The sequence below is a fragment of the Labrus bergylta genome, chromosome 2 (assembly GCF_963930695.1).
Source record: "Labrus bergylta chromosome 2, fLabBer1.1, whole genome shotgun sequence".
Classification (NCBI taxonomy): domain Eukaryota; kingdom Metazoa; phylum Chordata; class Actinopteri; order Labriformes; family Labridae; genus Labrus; species Labrus bergylta.
The window spans coordinates 3,376,638-3,393,519 of record NC_089196.1 but is presented as its reverse complement, the minus strand read 5'-3'; the positions used below and the strand labels follow the sequence as shown (position 1 = coordinate 3,393,519).

Sequence of the window (16,882 nt, the reverse complement as noted above, 5' to 3'; positions counted from 1 at the left end):
CATGAGACTGCGGTGCTGTGTGCAGAGGACACTAAGGATTTAAAGAGACACAGCGAGGGGCGCCGGTGTTGTACATGTACGAAGTCTATACTCTTCCAACCGGGCGGCCCGGGTTCAAACCCCACCTGTGCCTCCTTTCCTGCATATTGTTCCCCTCTCTCTCTCTCTCTCCCAGATTTCTGACTCTATCAATTGTCCTATCTTTTCAATAAAGGCACAAAAATACATCTTAAAAAATAGAGAAGCAGCGAGAAATTAATATGATAAAACAATTGAGCAGTGCTCTCAAAATGTAAGAATCAGTTCTGAGGTAGTGCTGCTGTAAAAGTGTTCAGGTGGGTTTAGAGGGAGTTAGTGAACAAGGCCCAGCTGTTCCTAACACATGCCCACGACACTCAAAACTTGTCCCGCAAAGTTTGCCGCAGCCGCTCAGCCCCGTCAGAGGGGACTAGACGGAGGTGCCTCACTCCATCGCTATTAATCTCCTTTCCATCGAACTGAATAGGGGATTTAGCATCTCGTTACACTGCTCAAGCAGGAGTTTTTTACCCCCACTTCATCTCGTATCGATTTCCCTGGCAGTGAAATGCTCAAAGTCGTGCCATAAAAGCAGATCTGCTGCTGCGAGGCTGCTGTAAAAAAAGACGCACCAGCAGAGGAATACACTAGAGCAGGGGTGAGATGGCAAGCAGAGCACCCCCCCCCCCCTCCTCCCTCCTTTCCCAGCATGCCTGGGAAGAACTGTAAAAACACATAATTAACATAAAACTCATTAAAATTAAAGCTCGGTCTACAGCTCCCCGCCAACCGCCGGCGTTGGCCCGCCATTTTGTTGCACCACCAACCGCCATACATCAAAAGATGGTGAGAGGAGGCCAGCTGGATTATGTAACGAGGATAAACAAGTCTCAAACTGTGGGCTAGGTTGGTAGGGGGATGATGATAAAGGGCTGTGCAGAAGTACACAACCCTAATTAAATTCCTCTCCCCGTGTCATAACTTTCCCCTCGCCGCACACTCTCACATCCTTTCAGCCGACTCGGTGGTGCGTTTTCAAAAAAGGAAGAACTTCCTAAAAAATATATATTTACTACAACTTTCAGTCAGTGTGAAATGTGCCTCCCTGTCTCCTCCCTTTGAGTGGGCTCTACAAGTGAAATATTCCCCCTAACGACTGCAGAGCCTCAAGTAGAATAAGTTGCCTGCACTCCAGCTACAAATGATCCGTCATTGGGATTCAGCGGTGATATTCTCAGCCGTGGTTCTGGTGGACGATTGATGAGGCTGCCTTTGGAGGAAAGAACCCCAAGAGTGCAGATCACAGACTGTGAGAGGCCGGGGTAACAGAGATTCAGTCGAAGGGAAACCCTCTCTCCCCCTAACACTTATTTCCATCAATATGAGCACACTGCTGAAATCCCTAGAAGCAATGCTAATGAGGCTAATGCTAGCAGAGACTCCAAGAGAGAAGCCCATTAACATTTTAGGAACTGCATGGTAGTGTTCAGCGCTGTGAGAAAAAGGGAGCCCCCGGGGGCATCACAGGGACTCAGACTCCTCCCCTGGGGGGACAGCACAGCTCAGCTCGTTCCTCTGTTCCCTCCGGGGAGAGGACTTCAAATTCTTTCTCCACTGTATGTGGTGGCTTCCTGAAAAAAAAACACAAAAAGAAAACACAAAAAAACTTCACAAGACTTTTCTTCAAAGCTTTTACTTTGGTGTTGTTATGTCTCAGTCTTCTTTGCGAACCGCCTGCTTTTCTCTTTGTGCAGTCTCTTCCTGTCTCTCAATCACTCTCTCTCTCTCTCTCTCTAAGACTTTGTTTGTTCAAGTCTGACACGTTTGTTGCCACCACCTGACAGGGAGGAATAATAAGTAGTCTTGCTTACCATATCACTCTTATTGCAGCGGATTGCCGCCACGGTCCCTCTGACAGGCCCGTTAATAAGAGATCCAAAGCCACATATCATCATGTCGTCCCGCAAACCGTCCTTCTCCCCTCCATCGCCCACGTCTCTCACCTCTCACTCACCCTGTCCTCTGTTGTCCCCTCATTAGTCAGCGGCGCTCACCTCACTTGGCTTCTCTCAAAGTCTTTCCCCCGGGTGCCTAATTCGTCTCTGAGACGGATCTCTATGAGTCACCCTCCATTTACCTTGTCCATCCCCCTTGTCCTCACCGTCCTCTCTTCTGTCTTATTCCAGAGGGTACGCAGATGACCCTGTTGAGGCCGAGCTGATCGATGAGCGCCACCCGTACATCCACGGCATGTATTCGGCGCCGCTCGCTCAGCCGGAGAGGGGCAGCATGGCCAGTCTGGACCGCATGGGAGGCCGGCGCTCACCTTCCATCGACAGCATCCGCAAGGACCCCCGCTGGCGCGATCCGGACCTTCCCGAGGTCATCGCCATGCTCGGGCACCCCATCGACCCGGTCAAGTCCAACGCCGCCGCCTACCTGCAGCACCTGTGCTACGAGAATGACAAGATCAAGAAGGATGTGCGTCAGCTGAAGGGGATTCCTGTTCTGGTCAGTTTGCTGGACCACCCCAAATCTGAGGTCCACCGAAAGGCCTGCGGCGCCCTGCGCAACATCTCCTATGGCAAAGACAACGACAACAAGGTGGCCATCAAGAACTGCGACGGCATCCCGGGCCTCGTCCGCCTGCTGAGGAAGACTAATGACATGGAAGTACGAGAGCTCATCACCGGTAAGAATAAATGTTTCATTATTACGCCCGCACACTTTCTCAACATCTCGGGGAAGTTTATTAAAACTTAACGTTTGGACCAGAGGCCTTCTTCAGTAAGTTAGGGCCCACACCTTTACATTCATAGATTTTACACACCTTTGTAGCTGAAAGCACTGTGATGTCAGGTGTGGTCAAACCAGAGTTGGAAATTAGCGCCCACCACCCACTGAATGTTAGTGTTTTTGTACAGTGTCAGGTGAATTTGCTCAACCTACTGGCCACGGTGTGAGGTAGAAAAGTGACATAACAGAGTCATTATTTCAAACAGAAAACAACAGAAATTGAATCCCAGTCTTCTGCTTGTTCAGCTCTGACTTTATGGGCAAACTCAGCGGTCCTGCACGCTCACTGACCACAGGGCTCTGCCATCTGGTGTCAGAGCAAGTGTCAGTGTTTACAGTGATCGGCTATGTGCTGAAATGGTTTGACTCGGTGGATTGACTTGATTTATATTAAATAATGACTCAGGGCTCCTGGAGGACAATCTGCTGAGACTAACAGCGACTCTATATAAAATATATGAAGACTCAGCATTAGATGAATCTATTTGTCAAGCACAAAACCAGCTTTAAAATATCAGGAGTAGGGCCGATACGGATATCGATATTTGGGAGATACAGATATATTGGCCAATATCTTTCTGAGCTCTATCTTCTGTAGAGATAGATAGATTTAGATATACACATTTTTTTTGTGTTTATCCCTATCAAACACTTGTGAAAAAGATAAACGAAGTCAAGATGGTCACTCAACTGGAAAGTAACTGCGGATGAACGTGCATCACCGCTTGACACTCTGGAGAGTTATTATGCTGGTTGTAATCCATATAACGCCCTCTACTGGTGAAAGAGAACTGCTAGTGTAATACAATGAAACTCAAATTAAATGTTGATTGACTGGTGAATAAAAATAGTAATATCATCACATATCTGCAATAAAATTAACCAATACCGATAGTCACATAATAAGCTAATATCGGGCAATATTATCGGCATGCCGATTAATCGGTCTAGCTCTACTTCTGACTACTCAAGTAGATGTCTGTCATCTGCATGTTTGCCAACCCAACAAATTTTACCGTTAGCAAGACCACATTCTCCATTAGGAGGTGAATGAAAAGCACAGCTGGTCAGTTATTGTCCTTATTCTTGCGACAGTGTTGAGACAGAGTTTTCATGCAGTGAGCCGGTTTGTAATATAAGTATCATCGTCAGAGAAATATCCAAGTAAATAATTCTCCACACTTCCTGTTTCTAGTTCTACTGAACAACTTTCCATCCGAGCACTTTATGAACCATCAAAAACACTTAAAGTGTCTCTCTTCATGTGGGTGAAAGCTTCTGAAAGAAGTGCTCTGAAATGTCTTTATATTCCTCATGATTACATTTGACCTGTCAGAGGTCTAAAACCAGCTGCATCTTTGAGCCTGTTGGCCGTCGTCTCCACTAAATGTAGTGTTCTTTGAGTCTGCTGAAACTCTCTCACATACAGGAAGTATAAAGTGTTACTTTGAAGCCTTTTAAGAGGATATGATTGAAGTTTAGTTTGCCAGTCCTCTCCAATACCTGGCCGCAAACTCTGCTTTTATATTCCAGCCAGGGATGTAGTGAGTTGGCTGCCCTAATCCAATACTGTGCATAGTGATGTCGGGCTGAGTCATACTATATTAGGAGGCACGTTTTCTGTTGTTTTTTTTAGACACATGACTTTATTATTATGTCAGAAAACTTCACCCTATTTCAACCAACTTAGGGTTCAAAATATGGAGGTTGGGTCAAAGGGCTGCAAGAGCTTGTGTTAATCAAATAGGTAACATCACTTTCAGAAGAACAAGCCTGTTTCTGCATCGTGTAAAGAAACAAGTTTGATTACCCTTTAAGAGGAGCGATTGATGTAGGTGCCATGTTGGCTTCCTTCTCCTTCATCAGGTGAAGGTCTTCAGTTGTGTGTGTTGCATGTTTGCATGTGTGTGTCCTTTCAAGAGCCAGGCTAATCCCCAACATGATTGATTTGACCTTACACACAGACGCTGGTGTTCATGCTCCATCATCTGAGAAGAGGGCTTTTTCTGTTTTGAGGCTACGTGTGTGAGAGATGAGAAGCACGTTGGAAACTTGGCCTTTTAAAAAATCACAACAAGACATTGAAGGGGGCTTTCTGTTTAGGTGGTTTTCCAGTTTAGGGAAGGAGAATGGTTTTTCAAGCTGTGTTTTGGAGACTTTGGATGGATTCGATCTGGATGTCATGCTGTGGAGATCTGTGAGGCTGTGGCCTTAAAGAGGGAAAATCCATACAAGTTATCGGCCTCTGACAGCTTCAGTGCAGAGGTTCTGATACTTTTACCTCATGTCCTTGGTGAATGGTATTGTACATACATGAATGAGTGCAGTGCATACATGTGTGTGTGTGTGTAGCCTGCCTTTGCTCTGACAGAGATGTCGCGGTGAGCGATGGCTGTGCCGCAGCAGAAATGATTGCCTTTACAGCACTGTGTTGCTCCCCATCGGAGCTAAAAATAACCCTGCACCACAAGACAAGGAGGACAGAACGGAGGGAGGCTTCCTTTTTTTTTTCCCCCTCTCTCTCACTCATTATCCTCCCTCCCCCTCACTAAATCTCTTTTTCTCCCTCTCCTTCATTCATTATCTTCTCTCCTATTTGTCTCTCTCTCACTCTGTGTTTCCATCACCACTGCTCTGGCCTCGCTGATAGAGGCTGGTCACAATGCAAGCTCAGCTTACAGCCTCAGCCTGTGTGGTTAAAGCTGACCGTGTTTTTCTTCCATTAAATATAGATTTTTAAATATAGGCTCCTTTTCTTAGTCCATGAGTTTTTAGCTTTCGTCGTAAAACCACACAGAGCTCTGTTTTCTGCAGGGGGGAAACGGCTGACGTGGAAGTGATTTTATTTTCCAACACACAAGACAGACGGACCAGTCGTTCATATTTTTAGTGCTTTGTACCGTTCAGAGTAATTCTATTTCCCCTCCCGGTAGGCTCTGAGCTGTTTGTGCCCTGCGGCCATTCCCCAACTCTTCTGGAAATGTAGATTATTAAGCGGATTTGTGTCTGCTGTTTTTCCTGCAGGAGATGTCTGAGTTTTGTGGACTGACGCTCAGGCAGGTGCTTTGCTGCACGCCTTTGTCTGTTTGGACGGGAAAAAATGCATGTCGGGCAAGTTGGCAGGCATTTAAGCTAAGGAGGAGAGACGATGTCTAGACACACGAGTTTCTGTGCCAAGAGTCTGTGGTTATTTTTCTGATTCATGCAGCATTATTAAGGAGCTGATTTAGTCTTAACGCCTAAATGTGTTTTTTTAAGTGCATTACAGTTCACCCCCGATGATCTCTGAGAACTCTTTACACAGGGAATTAATAGACAAGTGTTGGGTGAAGCCTGTAAACAGTGTGAAACATTAAACACTTAACATGTGTCAAAATTGGCAGTAGTGCTGTAGCATAAAGACGATGGGAATACTAAATATTTTCCCAGTGGAGAATGTACATTTGAAAAACTCATCTTGGTACCTGAATGTTTCTGTTCATAGCAGCAGAAAAGTTATTTTTGTACTGCTATGCTACCTGCTATGCTAATAGGCTATAAACAGGTTTAATCTAAATAGCCAACAAGTTACCCAGTGCACAGCCTATACGTTCTCAGGTGCGCACGGTTGCAGAAAAACATATCATAAAAAATAAATAAAGTTATTTTAATTGTATCACGGATTATTGATTTATTTTTCAGATTATAATCAGTGTTCTCATCATTTTAGGCGGCTGTGGATCAGTGGTAGAGTCTGTCGCGGGAACAGTCGGAAGTTTGGGGGTTCGATACCCAGGACAAGTTGCTCCTGCTGCTTCGTCTGCAGCGTGTGAATGTGTATGAATGAGTTACTTCTGATGGACTCTTCACACAGCAGCCTCTACCATCAGTGTGTGAATGTGTAGGTGTGACCTGTGGTGAAAAAGCACTTTGAGAAGTCAGAAGACCAGAAATTAAATTTACAAGCTCCATCTTACCATCAAGCTCAGACCGGTTTAATTGCATTAATCAGTTCTGGCTGCGACCCGTTTCAGTGCCTCAGCACTGTTATTTTTAATTTCTACTTAAATGGTTTATTTAGTCAGTTGATGGGACTTTGAGATCAATAGTGTCATTAAGCACGTCTTTACTCTCGCTGCTGTGAACAATCAAAATGAGAAAATCTCTACCAGCTCATAAACTGGATGTACACACTATTGATCATGTTTTATATTTTCAATGATCCAGAACTACCCGCCCCCCCCCCCCCAAAAAAAGAAGTGGCAGCACATTATGATTCAATGTTTAATCACCTGCCAGCCGCTGGACTCTGAAGAACAAATCAAATCAAGAGCAGCACCTCTGTGACACTCTCTGTACTGTCACTTAGTGTTCCTCTGCTACGACTGATGGATGAGTATTCAATAAGTACGTGTTTAAACAAAGTGCATCACATCCATCATGCTCAGGGTGACTGACACTCTGGTTCTGTGCAGAGTGCAGGAAAATCAGATCTATCTTAAAATCAGATCTTTGGGACAAACTGTCTGCACTAAGTGATCAGATCAGGTTTGGGGCGTGCAGACATCACAGACCTATCTGTTGGGTTGCTGTGGTAACGATCATGCATTGTTTCTAGTGACGCAGCTTTCAGAAAGCACAGAGAGCCACCTTTAGCCTGGTAGAGAGGGGCAGAACTCTGCTTTTGTACTTCTGTCTCTATGTATCTGATATAAATACTGAATGTCAGCAGATTGCAATTGAAACTTTACTCTTTGGTATTTAAGAGTCTTGATGTAAACCGACAGATGCATTCAGAGTGGCCAAGTCCTTGACCTGATCAAACGGTTTGGTAACAGCTATAACTATTATTATTTTTATAACTTTGCAACTATGTAGCTTCACTTAATGGTCCTGCTCTCCTCGCTCTACTACTCGGATGTAAACAAGCAAAGTGACAGTTAGCATCTCGTAGGAGCAGAGCGGGTTTTCTGTGTTTTGATACAGAAAGTGCAGATAAGGCTGTATGTAGGCTGTGCCAGGTTAAACTGGCACATCGAGCAGAGGAATGAGTAAACACAGTTAGCACAGCCATGTAGAAGTTAAGCTGCAGGGAGGACTGAAAGCTGGTATTGCTAGCACTGCTAATGTTAGGCACACTCTGCAAAAATAACACGGTTTAGCTGTAGACTATTTTAGATAAACATGCTAAATTTTGCTAAATTTTCTTACCTGTAGACTAGGCCTTTAGTCTGAATTTTAGTTTCCTTTAACAAACGAATGAAATCAGTCGAATAGGAACATCCCTATTGAGCAGCGATGGATGGAATCTGTGTTTAGAGGAGCTGCTGCCCACAGGAGCTGATTGTTAAAGTCAGGGTTGGTAATTTTCTCCAGTTTCACTTTATAAGATGCTGGTGTAAATTGTCTTTAGGTCCTGACAGAAATTAATAACTCAGGTTCTCTGAAAAAGAAACAAAGAAAATCCGTCATCTGTAGCAGTTGTAATCCTGTAAAAACTTTGACCAATGTCTGCCACGAGGTACCAATCTGATGAACCAATCAGACGCCTCCCTGTCTCCCTGCTCGTTCTCTACCTCTTGTGTGCTCTAGCTCACACTCAAAGAGCGTCACTGATGACTTTAGGAGTTTATACTGTGAGTTTACTTACTGCTGAATGAGACATGAGATGACGTAGTTTCTACACAATGTAAGAGATGAGCTGAGGTCCATTTCTGGAGCAACGGCGCTCGTGCATGGAAGAGAGGGGGCGTGGCTTTAGAGGGAGCACAGAGGGAACGCTACTTTCTAAATCATGCTAGTTTTTGAAGATTACCAACCCTAACTTTAACTGGATTTGCTGGCAGATGTTTGTATATGGAGATTAATTAAAACTAAATGGGTGTAGTTGAAAGCCAATGGGATCCACAGACTGTTCTCCTGACACCATGGATGTCTGCTAAAGCTAATGGACCAAATCACTGCTAACAGAAACCAGAATGCTTCCATGATTTGTCACATCATATGTCTATATTTTTAGCTTATTAACATTGCATTTCATGTTTTCTGATATTGCTCTCACCACATGAACGTTTTGACGTACATGTGGAGTGTTTCCACTTTGTGTGCTGTTGTGTAGGACAGACTCACAACTACACACTATACACCTACCAAAACCTCTGCGACATTTCCCTCTGAAGGGTTAGAATACAGTGCAGTCATCTCAGAGGGGAGGACACATATCTTCCATTTCCATCCAAACGACAACCTGCTGAGTTCATCATCGCTGAAACAGTGTGTGTGTGTGTGTGTGTGTGTGTGTGAGTGTGTGTTAGTGAGTGTGTGTGTGAGTGTGTGTGTGTGTGTGAGTGTGTGTGTGTGTGTGTGTGTGTGTGTGTGTGTGTGTGTGTGTGTGTGTGTGTGTGTGTTAGTGAGTGTGGGTGTGTGTGTGTGTGTGTGTGTGTGTGTGTGTTAGTGAGTGTGTGTGTGTGTGTGTGTGTGTGTTTGTGTGTGTGTGTGTGTGTGTGAGTGTGTGTGTGTGTGTGAGTGTGTGTGTGTGTGTGTGTGTGTGTGTGTGTGTGTGAGTGTGTGTGTGTGTGTGTGTGTGTGTGTGTGTGTTAGTGAGTGTGTGAGTGTGTGTGTGTGTGTGTGTGAGTGTGTGTGTGTGTGAGTGTGTGTGTGAGTGTGTGTGTGTGTGTGTGTGTATGTGTGTGTGTGTGTGTGTGTGTATGTGTGTGCCCCGTACACCTTTTGCCAAGCCCTCCCCGTTTAATTAACAGCTTTCTGGTCGTTGCAACACATATACATTTTTCTTTCCCTTCCTTTAACAGACGTTTGCTATAGCCTCTTTCTGCTCACATGTCTCTCAAATGGCCTCTCCTTTTCCCTTTTTTTTTTCAAACTGTGTCACCCTCCTTCTTCAGCACTGAGAGTGTGATGGATGGCATGAGTGGTGAGGAGGGGAAGGACATTGGGGAGGATGAGGAGGAGGAGGAAAGCGGTAATTGGCAGAACTAAGCTAATAGCCCTGCTAGAGGAGCAACATGCCTGCCAGTGGTGGCTGGAAAATTTAATTAGCCGCAGCTCCAGTCCCATTCCCGTTCCCAGTCCTGGTCCCAGTCCCTCCACCCCTCCCTCCATTTGTGACGGAGAGGTGAGGTGGTGTAAAGGAAAGGAAAAGGAGTAAACAGAGAAACAGGAGGTTAATACTCATCTCACATCTCGTCTCCTTTGCTCCCCGTCTTGTCATTTTCTTTGACAAACACACAGACACCGTTCTGATCTTGTTGTGTTATGTCAAGCTCCGTGTCTGAGGCTGTAAATGATTGAAGAGGCATGTAATAATGTACATCTTCATCTTAGCCAGCGGCGGGATGGGATTGAAGACAAAGAAAACAAAAGCAAATCAAACCTGAACTCAGTGAGAGATATTCGCTGCATACATATCAGATCTCCCTGTTCCTCCTCATAAGCCTTCCCTATTGAGGGAGAGTGAAGCGGAGCGTGTGTGTACAGACTTTCTCAGAAATCTATGAAGATATTTTTATCTCTGTTTACAGGAAAATATCACAGAATCTTTTACAACTGGGTTCCCACAATCATTTAATTCATGCTTCTTTGTGGATGGTTTTCGTCGCAGCCAACTCAGGGCAGATAAACAACATTAATAAACCAGAGTGTAATAATGTTTTAAAGGAAGAAGGTGTGACTTTTTGATCCAGTAGATGTCGCCCTTGAGCACCAGCATGAAACCAAAACAAACTGCTGTTAGGCCACACCTCCTCCATACTGAAGCCTCCACTCTCCTCCAGAGACACACCTACTTCTCCTGCTTCACCAGTCTGTCCTCTGAAACCTTTTATCAACCCTCAGATTTTAATATATCTGGACAAATAATTATTGCAGGTTCTGTTGTATTTATAATGTTTGTACAGGAGACACACAGAACTTAAACAAACTGATGATTTTTATAACCATCACAGCAGCGTTTGTCTTTTTTTCAGCAGCTGACCCCCCCTCTTTAAAGTCAGTGAACTAACTAACTGCAAGTGCAACAATTTTGCATCTGCGCTTGTGTCACCCTTGGCTGGACTTAAGTCGTGGTGGTGTTTATACAGTCCAGGTGTAAGAGGAGATTTTTGACATTCCAATTGTACAGTATCAGTATCAGCTCCTTGACCCAAACACACACACACACACACACACACACACACACACACACACATCCCCCCTTCTGACAGGCTGACAGAGGAGGGCAAAAAGACCATTGTGATACAGATGGAAATCGCCACTTCCTCGGCGCTCCGTCATCTTAAATCACACCGTGTCTGTGGGCTGTGCCTGTAGAACCTGATGGATCACGGTCACAGCAAAGACATGCGTCGTCCTCCCCTCTGGCACAGAGCTGACTGATTCCACAGCCTGAGCGCTGCTTCAGCTGGTACACTGCCGGACACTGTGACGGCATGGTCAGGTGGCACTTTATGCAACACAGGGAAGATATCTCTCTTAACTGTGAATCACAAGAGGTGAAACAAAGCTTGATTGTATTTGCAAAATGCCTTTTTTCTCCTTCCTTTCTTTGCAGAAATAGATTTAAAACAATTTTTGGATTGGATTGGAAAACCTTTATTGACCCTGAGGGGCAATTAGGTTTACATACTGGTACATATATATAAAAAGCTAGCCCTAACCTGAGTGGGCCTGATCGCAGCGGGCAGCTTTGTGATGAGCGACGAGCCCAGGCTTCTTCTATGAGTTCAGGTAGTTGGATCACATAAGAAGATACGGCTGGTTTCAAACACAAGTTCATGGTTGTGGGTCGGCTGTCAGGTAGCTTCCAAGTCTGCGTCCATACGGGTCCTCTCCCAGCTGCCACTTCACCTGAGTCTTATTATGTAATTTAACGACGACACAGCACCACTCTGTGCGCACCTTTAGGAATGATGTGTTTAAGACTGTCGGACAACCAAGAATAAACACAGATTAAAGCCATTCTCTATTCTCCCCATGAAAAACTAGTCCAAAGTAATTTACAAAACAGAAAGATAAGGACGACGAAGAAGAAGAACCTTACTGTTCCCTAACACATAACTACCATGGATATCCTCATGATGGATGTGAATGAGATAAGAGACACAAGATAGAACAGTCCATAGTAAAAGTGTCCAGGCAACAATGCTTACAGATTATTTAAAAACCCAACTCCTCATGGGACATATCACCTCGGGTATCTGTTAGATTTGGCCCTCTTAACATACAGTGAACCTCCTCCCTGTCAGCAGAAGTCTAACCTCTGAATGCAGAGGGGGCTGAGGGTCTTCAAGATGGCCTTTTCCAATGTTGTGTATGAGCTGTTGAACCTATAAAACTATAATGTTCAACATGCTGAGTATAAATCAGAGGCACACTAATCCCACACACAACAGGCTTTTACATCATGTTCAAATTTAGCTACAAAAAAAGTTTGTTTTATAACTTTTGTGGCACATTCTCCTGTAGTTCTCATACTGAAGACTTACTTCCCTCAGTCAGAAGTTTGTCTTACTGTAGCTCACTCTGTTCCTCATGTTTGGACTGCTGGGTGTCACAAGTAACGCTGATGCTAATGACACAGCAGTGGAGCTAATCAAGATGTCAGGCAGGCAGGCAGCCATGAACATGAGCCCGCTATCATCATATCAGGATACACACACCATGACAGCACGTTTGTTATGAATGTGATTCATGTCTGGATGCTGATGCTCCATCTCATCTTCCTGTAGTTAAAGCAGAGTGAAAAATATGCACCAAAGAAGAAGTAATGGCTACTTTTGAAATCACACAGTGCTCACTACAGAGCACTATGTAGTGAGTAAGCCATGTTTAAAATGTCATTTTTAATTATTTGTTTTTACAGGGGACTGTGTGTGATGACAGTGATCATTAACGCAGAGAAAAATGGAAAACAATGGTCGCACCAGATTTAGTGTGTCGCCTTTTTCCATTAGCAGTCGTCAGTTTTATGTGATAAATAAAACTCCACTAATTAAAGAAAACAAACCTGACAACACAAAGTACTTCATCTACATGATTAAAACTGTAGAGAACAATAAGTATATCCATCCAAATTCCAAATCACACCCTGTGTAGTTGACTCATTGTATCCCAAAATGCATTATGCAAAGTGTACCATCGTGCATATTAGGATGCAAATCTTCAGCTAGAGGAAAGTGGAGTTTGAGTTCTCTCATGGCAGATGGCGGAGAGGAGCACGACCAGCATTAACAGTTAATAATTGGTGTAATTTTAAATGAAAATCCAGAGGCTGTTTGAACAAAGAGAGCAGGATTATTGATTGTTATTGACAGATAAATGTGACTCAGTTGGTAGAGTCGCTCGTCTCTCAATCGGAAGGTCAGGGGTCCGATCCCCAGCTCCTGCAACCACATGTCCGATGTGTCAGAAAGCACTATACACGCTCAAGTCCATTTACAAAGATGTCTTTTGTATGTGTGTGCATCATCCTCGATCACACTCGTATGTTATGGTGAACCAAAGCGGAGCCACACCTCGGCTCAAACCTCTCATAGCCTCCCAGTGAGAAGCTGCTAGTCTGCTAGTCTGTGACGCACAGGAAGGCAGTCTAGTCACCGGCTGTAACCACAGAGAGAAATAAGGTACAGTGTATTATTATAGGTTATTAGAGACTGAAGTGAAATGTTCAGGAAGTAACCTCAGAAAATCACCAAAACTCACTACTGAGATTTATCTAATGACTTTTTTTTTTTTCTTGTCTCATGTCAACGTCTCGGGGAAGGAAACCAGTTTTCTCCAGGCAAACCACACCAGAAGGACTGGGTTTATTTTTAGGCTGGGTCTGTCTGCTGAGACTCCATGCCCCTCCCTCCCCCCCCCCCCAGTGCAGAGAGCATGATTTCACAGAGGAAATATTGACCATCTGGAAAATGTACAGAAACAGTTTGAAAGAAAAGGGCGAGGAAGTGTGACGGTTCCATTGCGCTGCTAATAGTCTGTCATTGTAGAGCGAGAGGGAACCACAGGGCTGTGTTTGTCTTTACATGTGTGTGTGTGTGTGTGTGTGTGTGTGTGTGTGTGTGTGTGTGTGTGTGTGTGTGTGTGTGTGTGTGTGTGTGTGTGTGTGTGTTTGTGTGTGTGTGCACTGTGGTAGTGCATTTGTATATACAAAGTACACACATGAATGACATTTGTAGGTTTAATGGAAGTACTACAGCTGCTGCTCGTTGTTTTTTTGGAGCAGGATTTTGTCTCCTGCAGGTGTTGGAGAGTTTGGGGGAGTTGGGAAGTCAGATTGGAGGCTCTCATGTCAGATGAGGTAATGAGAATCCAGTGCTTTTATATTTTGGCCTTGTTGATTGAGCGTGTGGACCGCCACAGACAGCATTTGTGAGTGTGATGACCGTTGAGCCAATGAGGAGCCTTATCTTCTCGGGGTCATATCTGAAATCAGACTTTTAACACTCAGACTTGATTTACATATCTTTGAGATTCAAAAGCTCCTGGACCTTCTGAGGAGAAAAGACGAACCTCCATAAATCACCTCAGGGTCGTTTTCATATTAGGCACGATTTTTTTGTACCGTACCTGAGCTCGATTACTCCCCCCACCCCTTCCCCTCCCCCTCTCCCCCGCTGCTCTGTTTTCATAATAGTAACATTGTTCTGTACACAGTCTGATACAGCAGGTGGCAGTATGCACATAGTTTATTTGCAAATCCGCCAAAAAGCAGAAAAAAGAAGACGCAACCATGGCAACCACTCGCAGGCTGAGTCAGTCCCGCTAACTATGGATATTTTTGCAAGACAGCAGCGACCCTCTTACTAATTCCTCGTCTACCGTGCAGCTCAGAGGATGAAACGGGCCACAGCAGTTTTTGAGACACGTTTAGAATTACGTCATAAAACGGTCCACGTCCTGGTTTTAGCACGGTTGCGTTCACATCTCCCGCAGATTGTACTCAAGTACACATAAATCTGGGCCCTGGTCCCTAACGTGAAAACACTGTTAGAACAAGCCTCCCAGTCAATCCAGAACTTTCCTTAAAATGTTCCTCTTCATCAAAGTAATCCAGACCAGTGATAGTCGTCTGTACAGATAAAGGAACATTCAAACTGAGCTCCATTAAAAGAACATAACACACTTCTTATGTGCACAACTTTGCACTTACATGTCATTTGCTTCTAACTGCTCCATTTGATTATCTGCTAAATGTCTGAATTAAAAAAGAGAATAAAAAGGAGAGCGATAACAAGTGATCAAAGTCACAGAGTTTGCTTATAAAAAATGTATGAAAACAGAATCTCTGTCCTGTCAAACATGGACTCTAAAGTTATTTCTTTGTTTCTTAAAGTTTTCTTCTCCTTTCAAGCGTCGTCTGCCTCACTTACAGAGAGCTCCATGATGCCTTAAAGCAGCCTTTGATATTTGAGGAGTGGCTCTGCTGCTAAAAACGTTGTTCCTCTCGGCTTTTTGTCTAACTGCCCTTGTCTGTGTTGGTAACCGTCAGGAGTTTGAGTTTGAGCAGGAGAAGAAGAAGAAGAAGAAGAAGAAGAAGAAGAAGAAGAAGAAGAAGAAGAAGAAGAAGAAGAAGAAGAAGAAGAAGAAGAAGAAGAAATACTTATATATCAATGCAAGGGGGAAATTCAATTTTGAACATGCTACACGCACAAACAGGATCCTGTGGACATGCACTGATGGAGCGACGTCAGAGCGAGGGGGGGCTTCCCACAGCCAGCGCTCCTGAGCCTGCGGGTGTGGTAGAGGGCCGCCGGTTCAAGTCCCAGGTTTGCTTTGCTCAAGGACATCCTGGCAGACCAATTTCCAGATTTGGTCCACACACTGCAGGACTTGAACCTTTGGCCCTCTGGTTCCCAACCCAAGTCCCTTCAGACTGAGCTTCACATTCACAGAGACAAACAGGTGGAGAGAAAAAATGCTTTGATTGTCTGTAAAACAAAGAGGAGGTGGCGGAAACACGACGTCTGTGTGCCGCCTCACACCGTCACTGATACCGCTCGAGAATTGTCTAAGATGAACGAGTTACGGTTACTGAACTGTCCTGAAGCAATATCATGAGATGATTACAGAAGCATTAAGGTGATGCGTTGTCTTCTGTAAACTCAGTATTGATTACAGTGTAGTGGTGGTCTGTCAGCTGTGCTCTCATGGGATCGTAATAAAAGCCATAACACTGTGATGTCTGTACACAGCGCAATAAAGCCCGTTGATATCACTCTCGTCTAATGAACCAGCGATGCAGCGCTTTGTGCTTTACTGCCCATATTGTTTTGATTGCGAGTACAGTATGTTTTCCTGCTTTACAGCTGTCGTTAGATTGCATCAGTCTCAGCTCCAGTCTTTCTGCAAATCCCTTCTTTCCCCTTCACTTAACTCCTGCCCCCAAAATATATAAATATAGCTCTCTCGCTGCATTGCGCTCGTCTTATTTCTCTTATGTTATTCCTCTTGTATCCTCCTCTCAATAATCCTAACACACTTCACCCTGATCTCGATCCTCTTATTTGACTTTTATTCCCCCTCCTCCTTCCTCTGCTCTGTTCAGGGACTCTGTGGAATCTGTCGTCCTACGAGCCCCTGAAGATGGTGATCATCAACCACGGCCTGCAGACCCTGACCAACGAGGTCATCATCCCACACTCGGGCTGGGAGTACGAGCCCAACGAGGACTCCAAGCCCCGCGACGCCGAGTGGACCACAGTCTTCAAGAACACTTCTGGATGCCTCAGGTACGACTGCAATGTTTTTATTTTACATTTTGGGGAAAAACTGAGGAATCAGAAAGAGATGGATGTATTTTTATCCACGAGCCAAATGTCTTTCTACCTTCAGATTGTGATCCAAATAACTAAAAGTTTCACTGATATATAAGACAGAGTCTGTTTTTGGGGGGGCTCTCTAGTACTGTCTGTAACTGAGGAGTCTTTTCATTCAAAGCGCTCCACATGCTGTATTTACTGAACAGAAAAACACTGTTTTCTCAAAATGCATGATTACGATCTCATGGGGGAGAAAAGATGTTTCGCCGCCAACCAGTGGCGATTCTAGAGTCTGTTTGGGCCCCAGGCAAATA

At 44.5% G+C, this 16,882-nt stretch overlaps 1 protein-coding gene across 1 annotated transcript in view; it reads left to right on the top strand.

Moving 5' to 3' along the window:
- Positions 1-16,882, top strand: part of arvcfb (ARVCF delta catenin family member b) — a 264,318-nt gene that overhangs the window by 187,303 nt on the left and 60,133 nt on the right. The window contains 2 exon segments of the mRNA XM_065962786.1: positions 2,205-2,710; positions 16,355-16,538. Coding sequence (XP_065818858.1) covers positions 2,205-2,710; positions 16,355-16,538 — 690 coding nt within the window.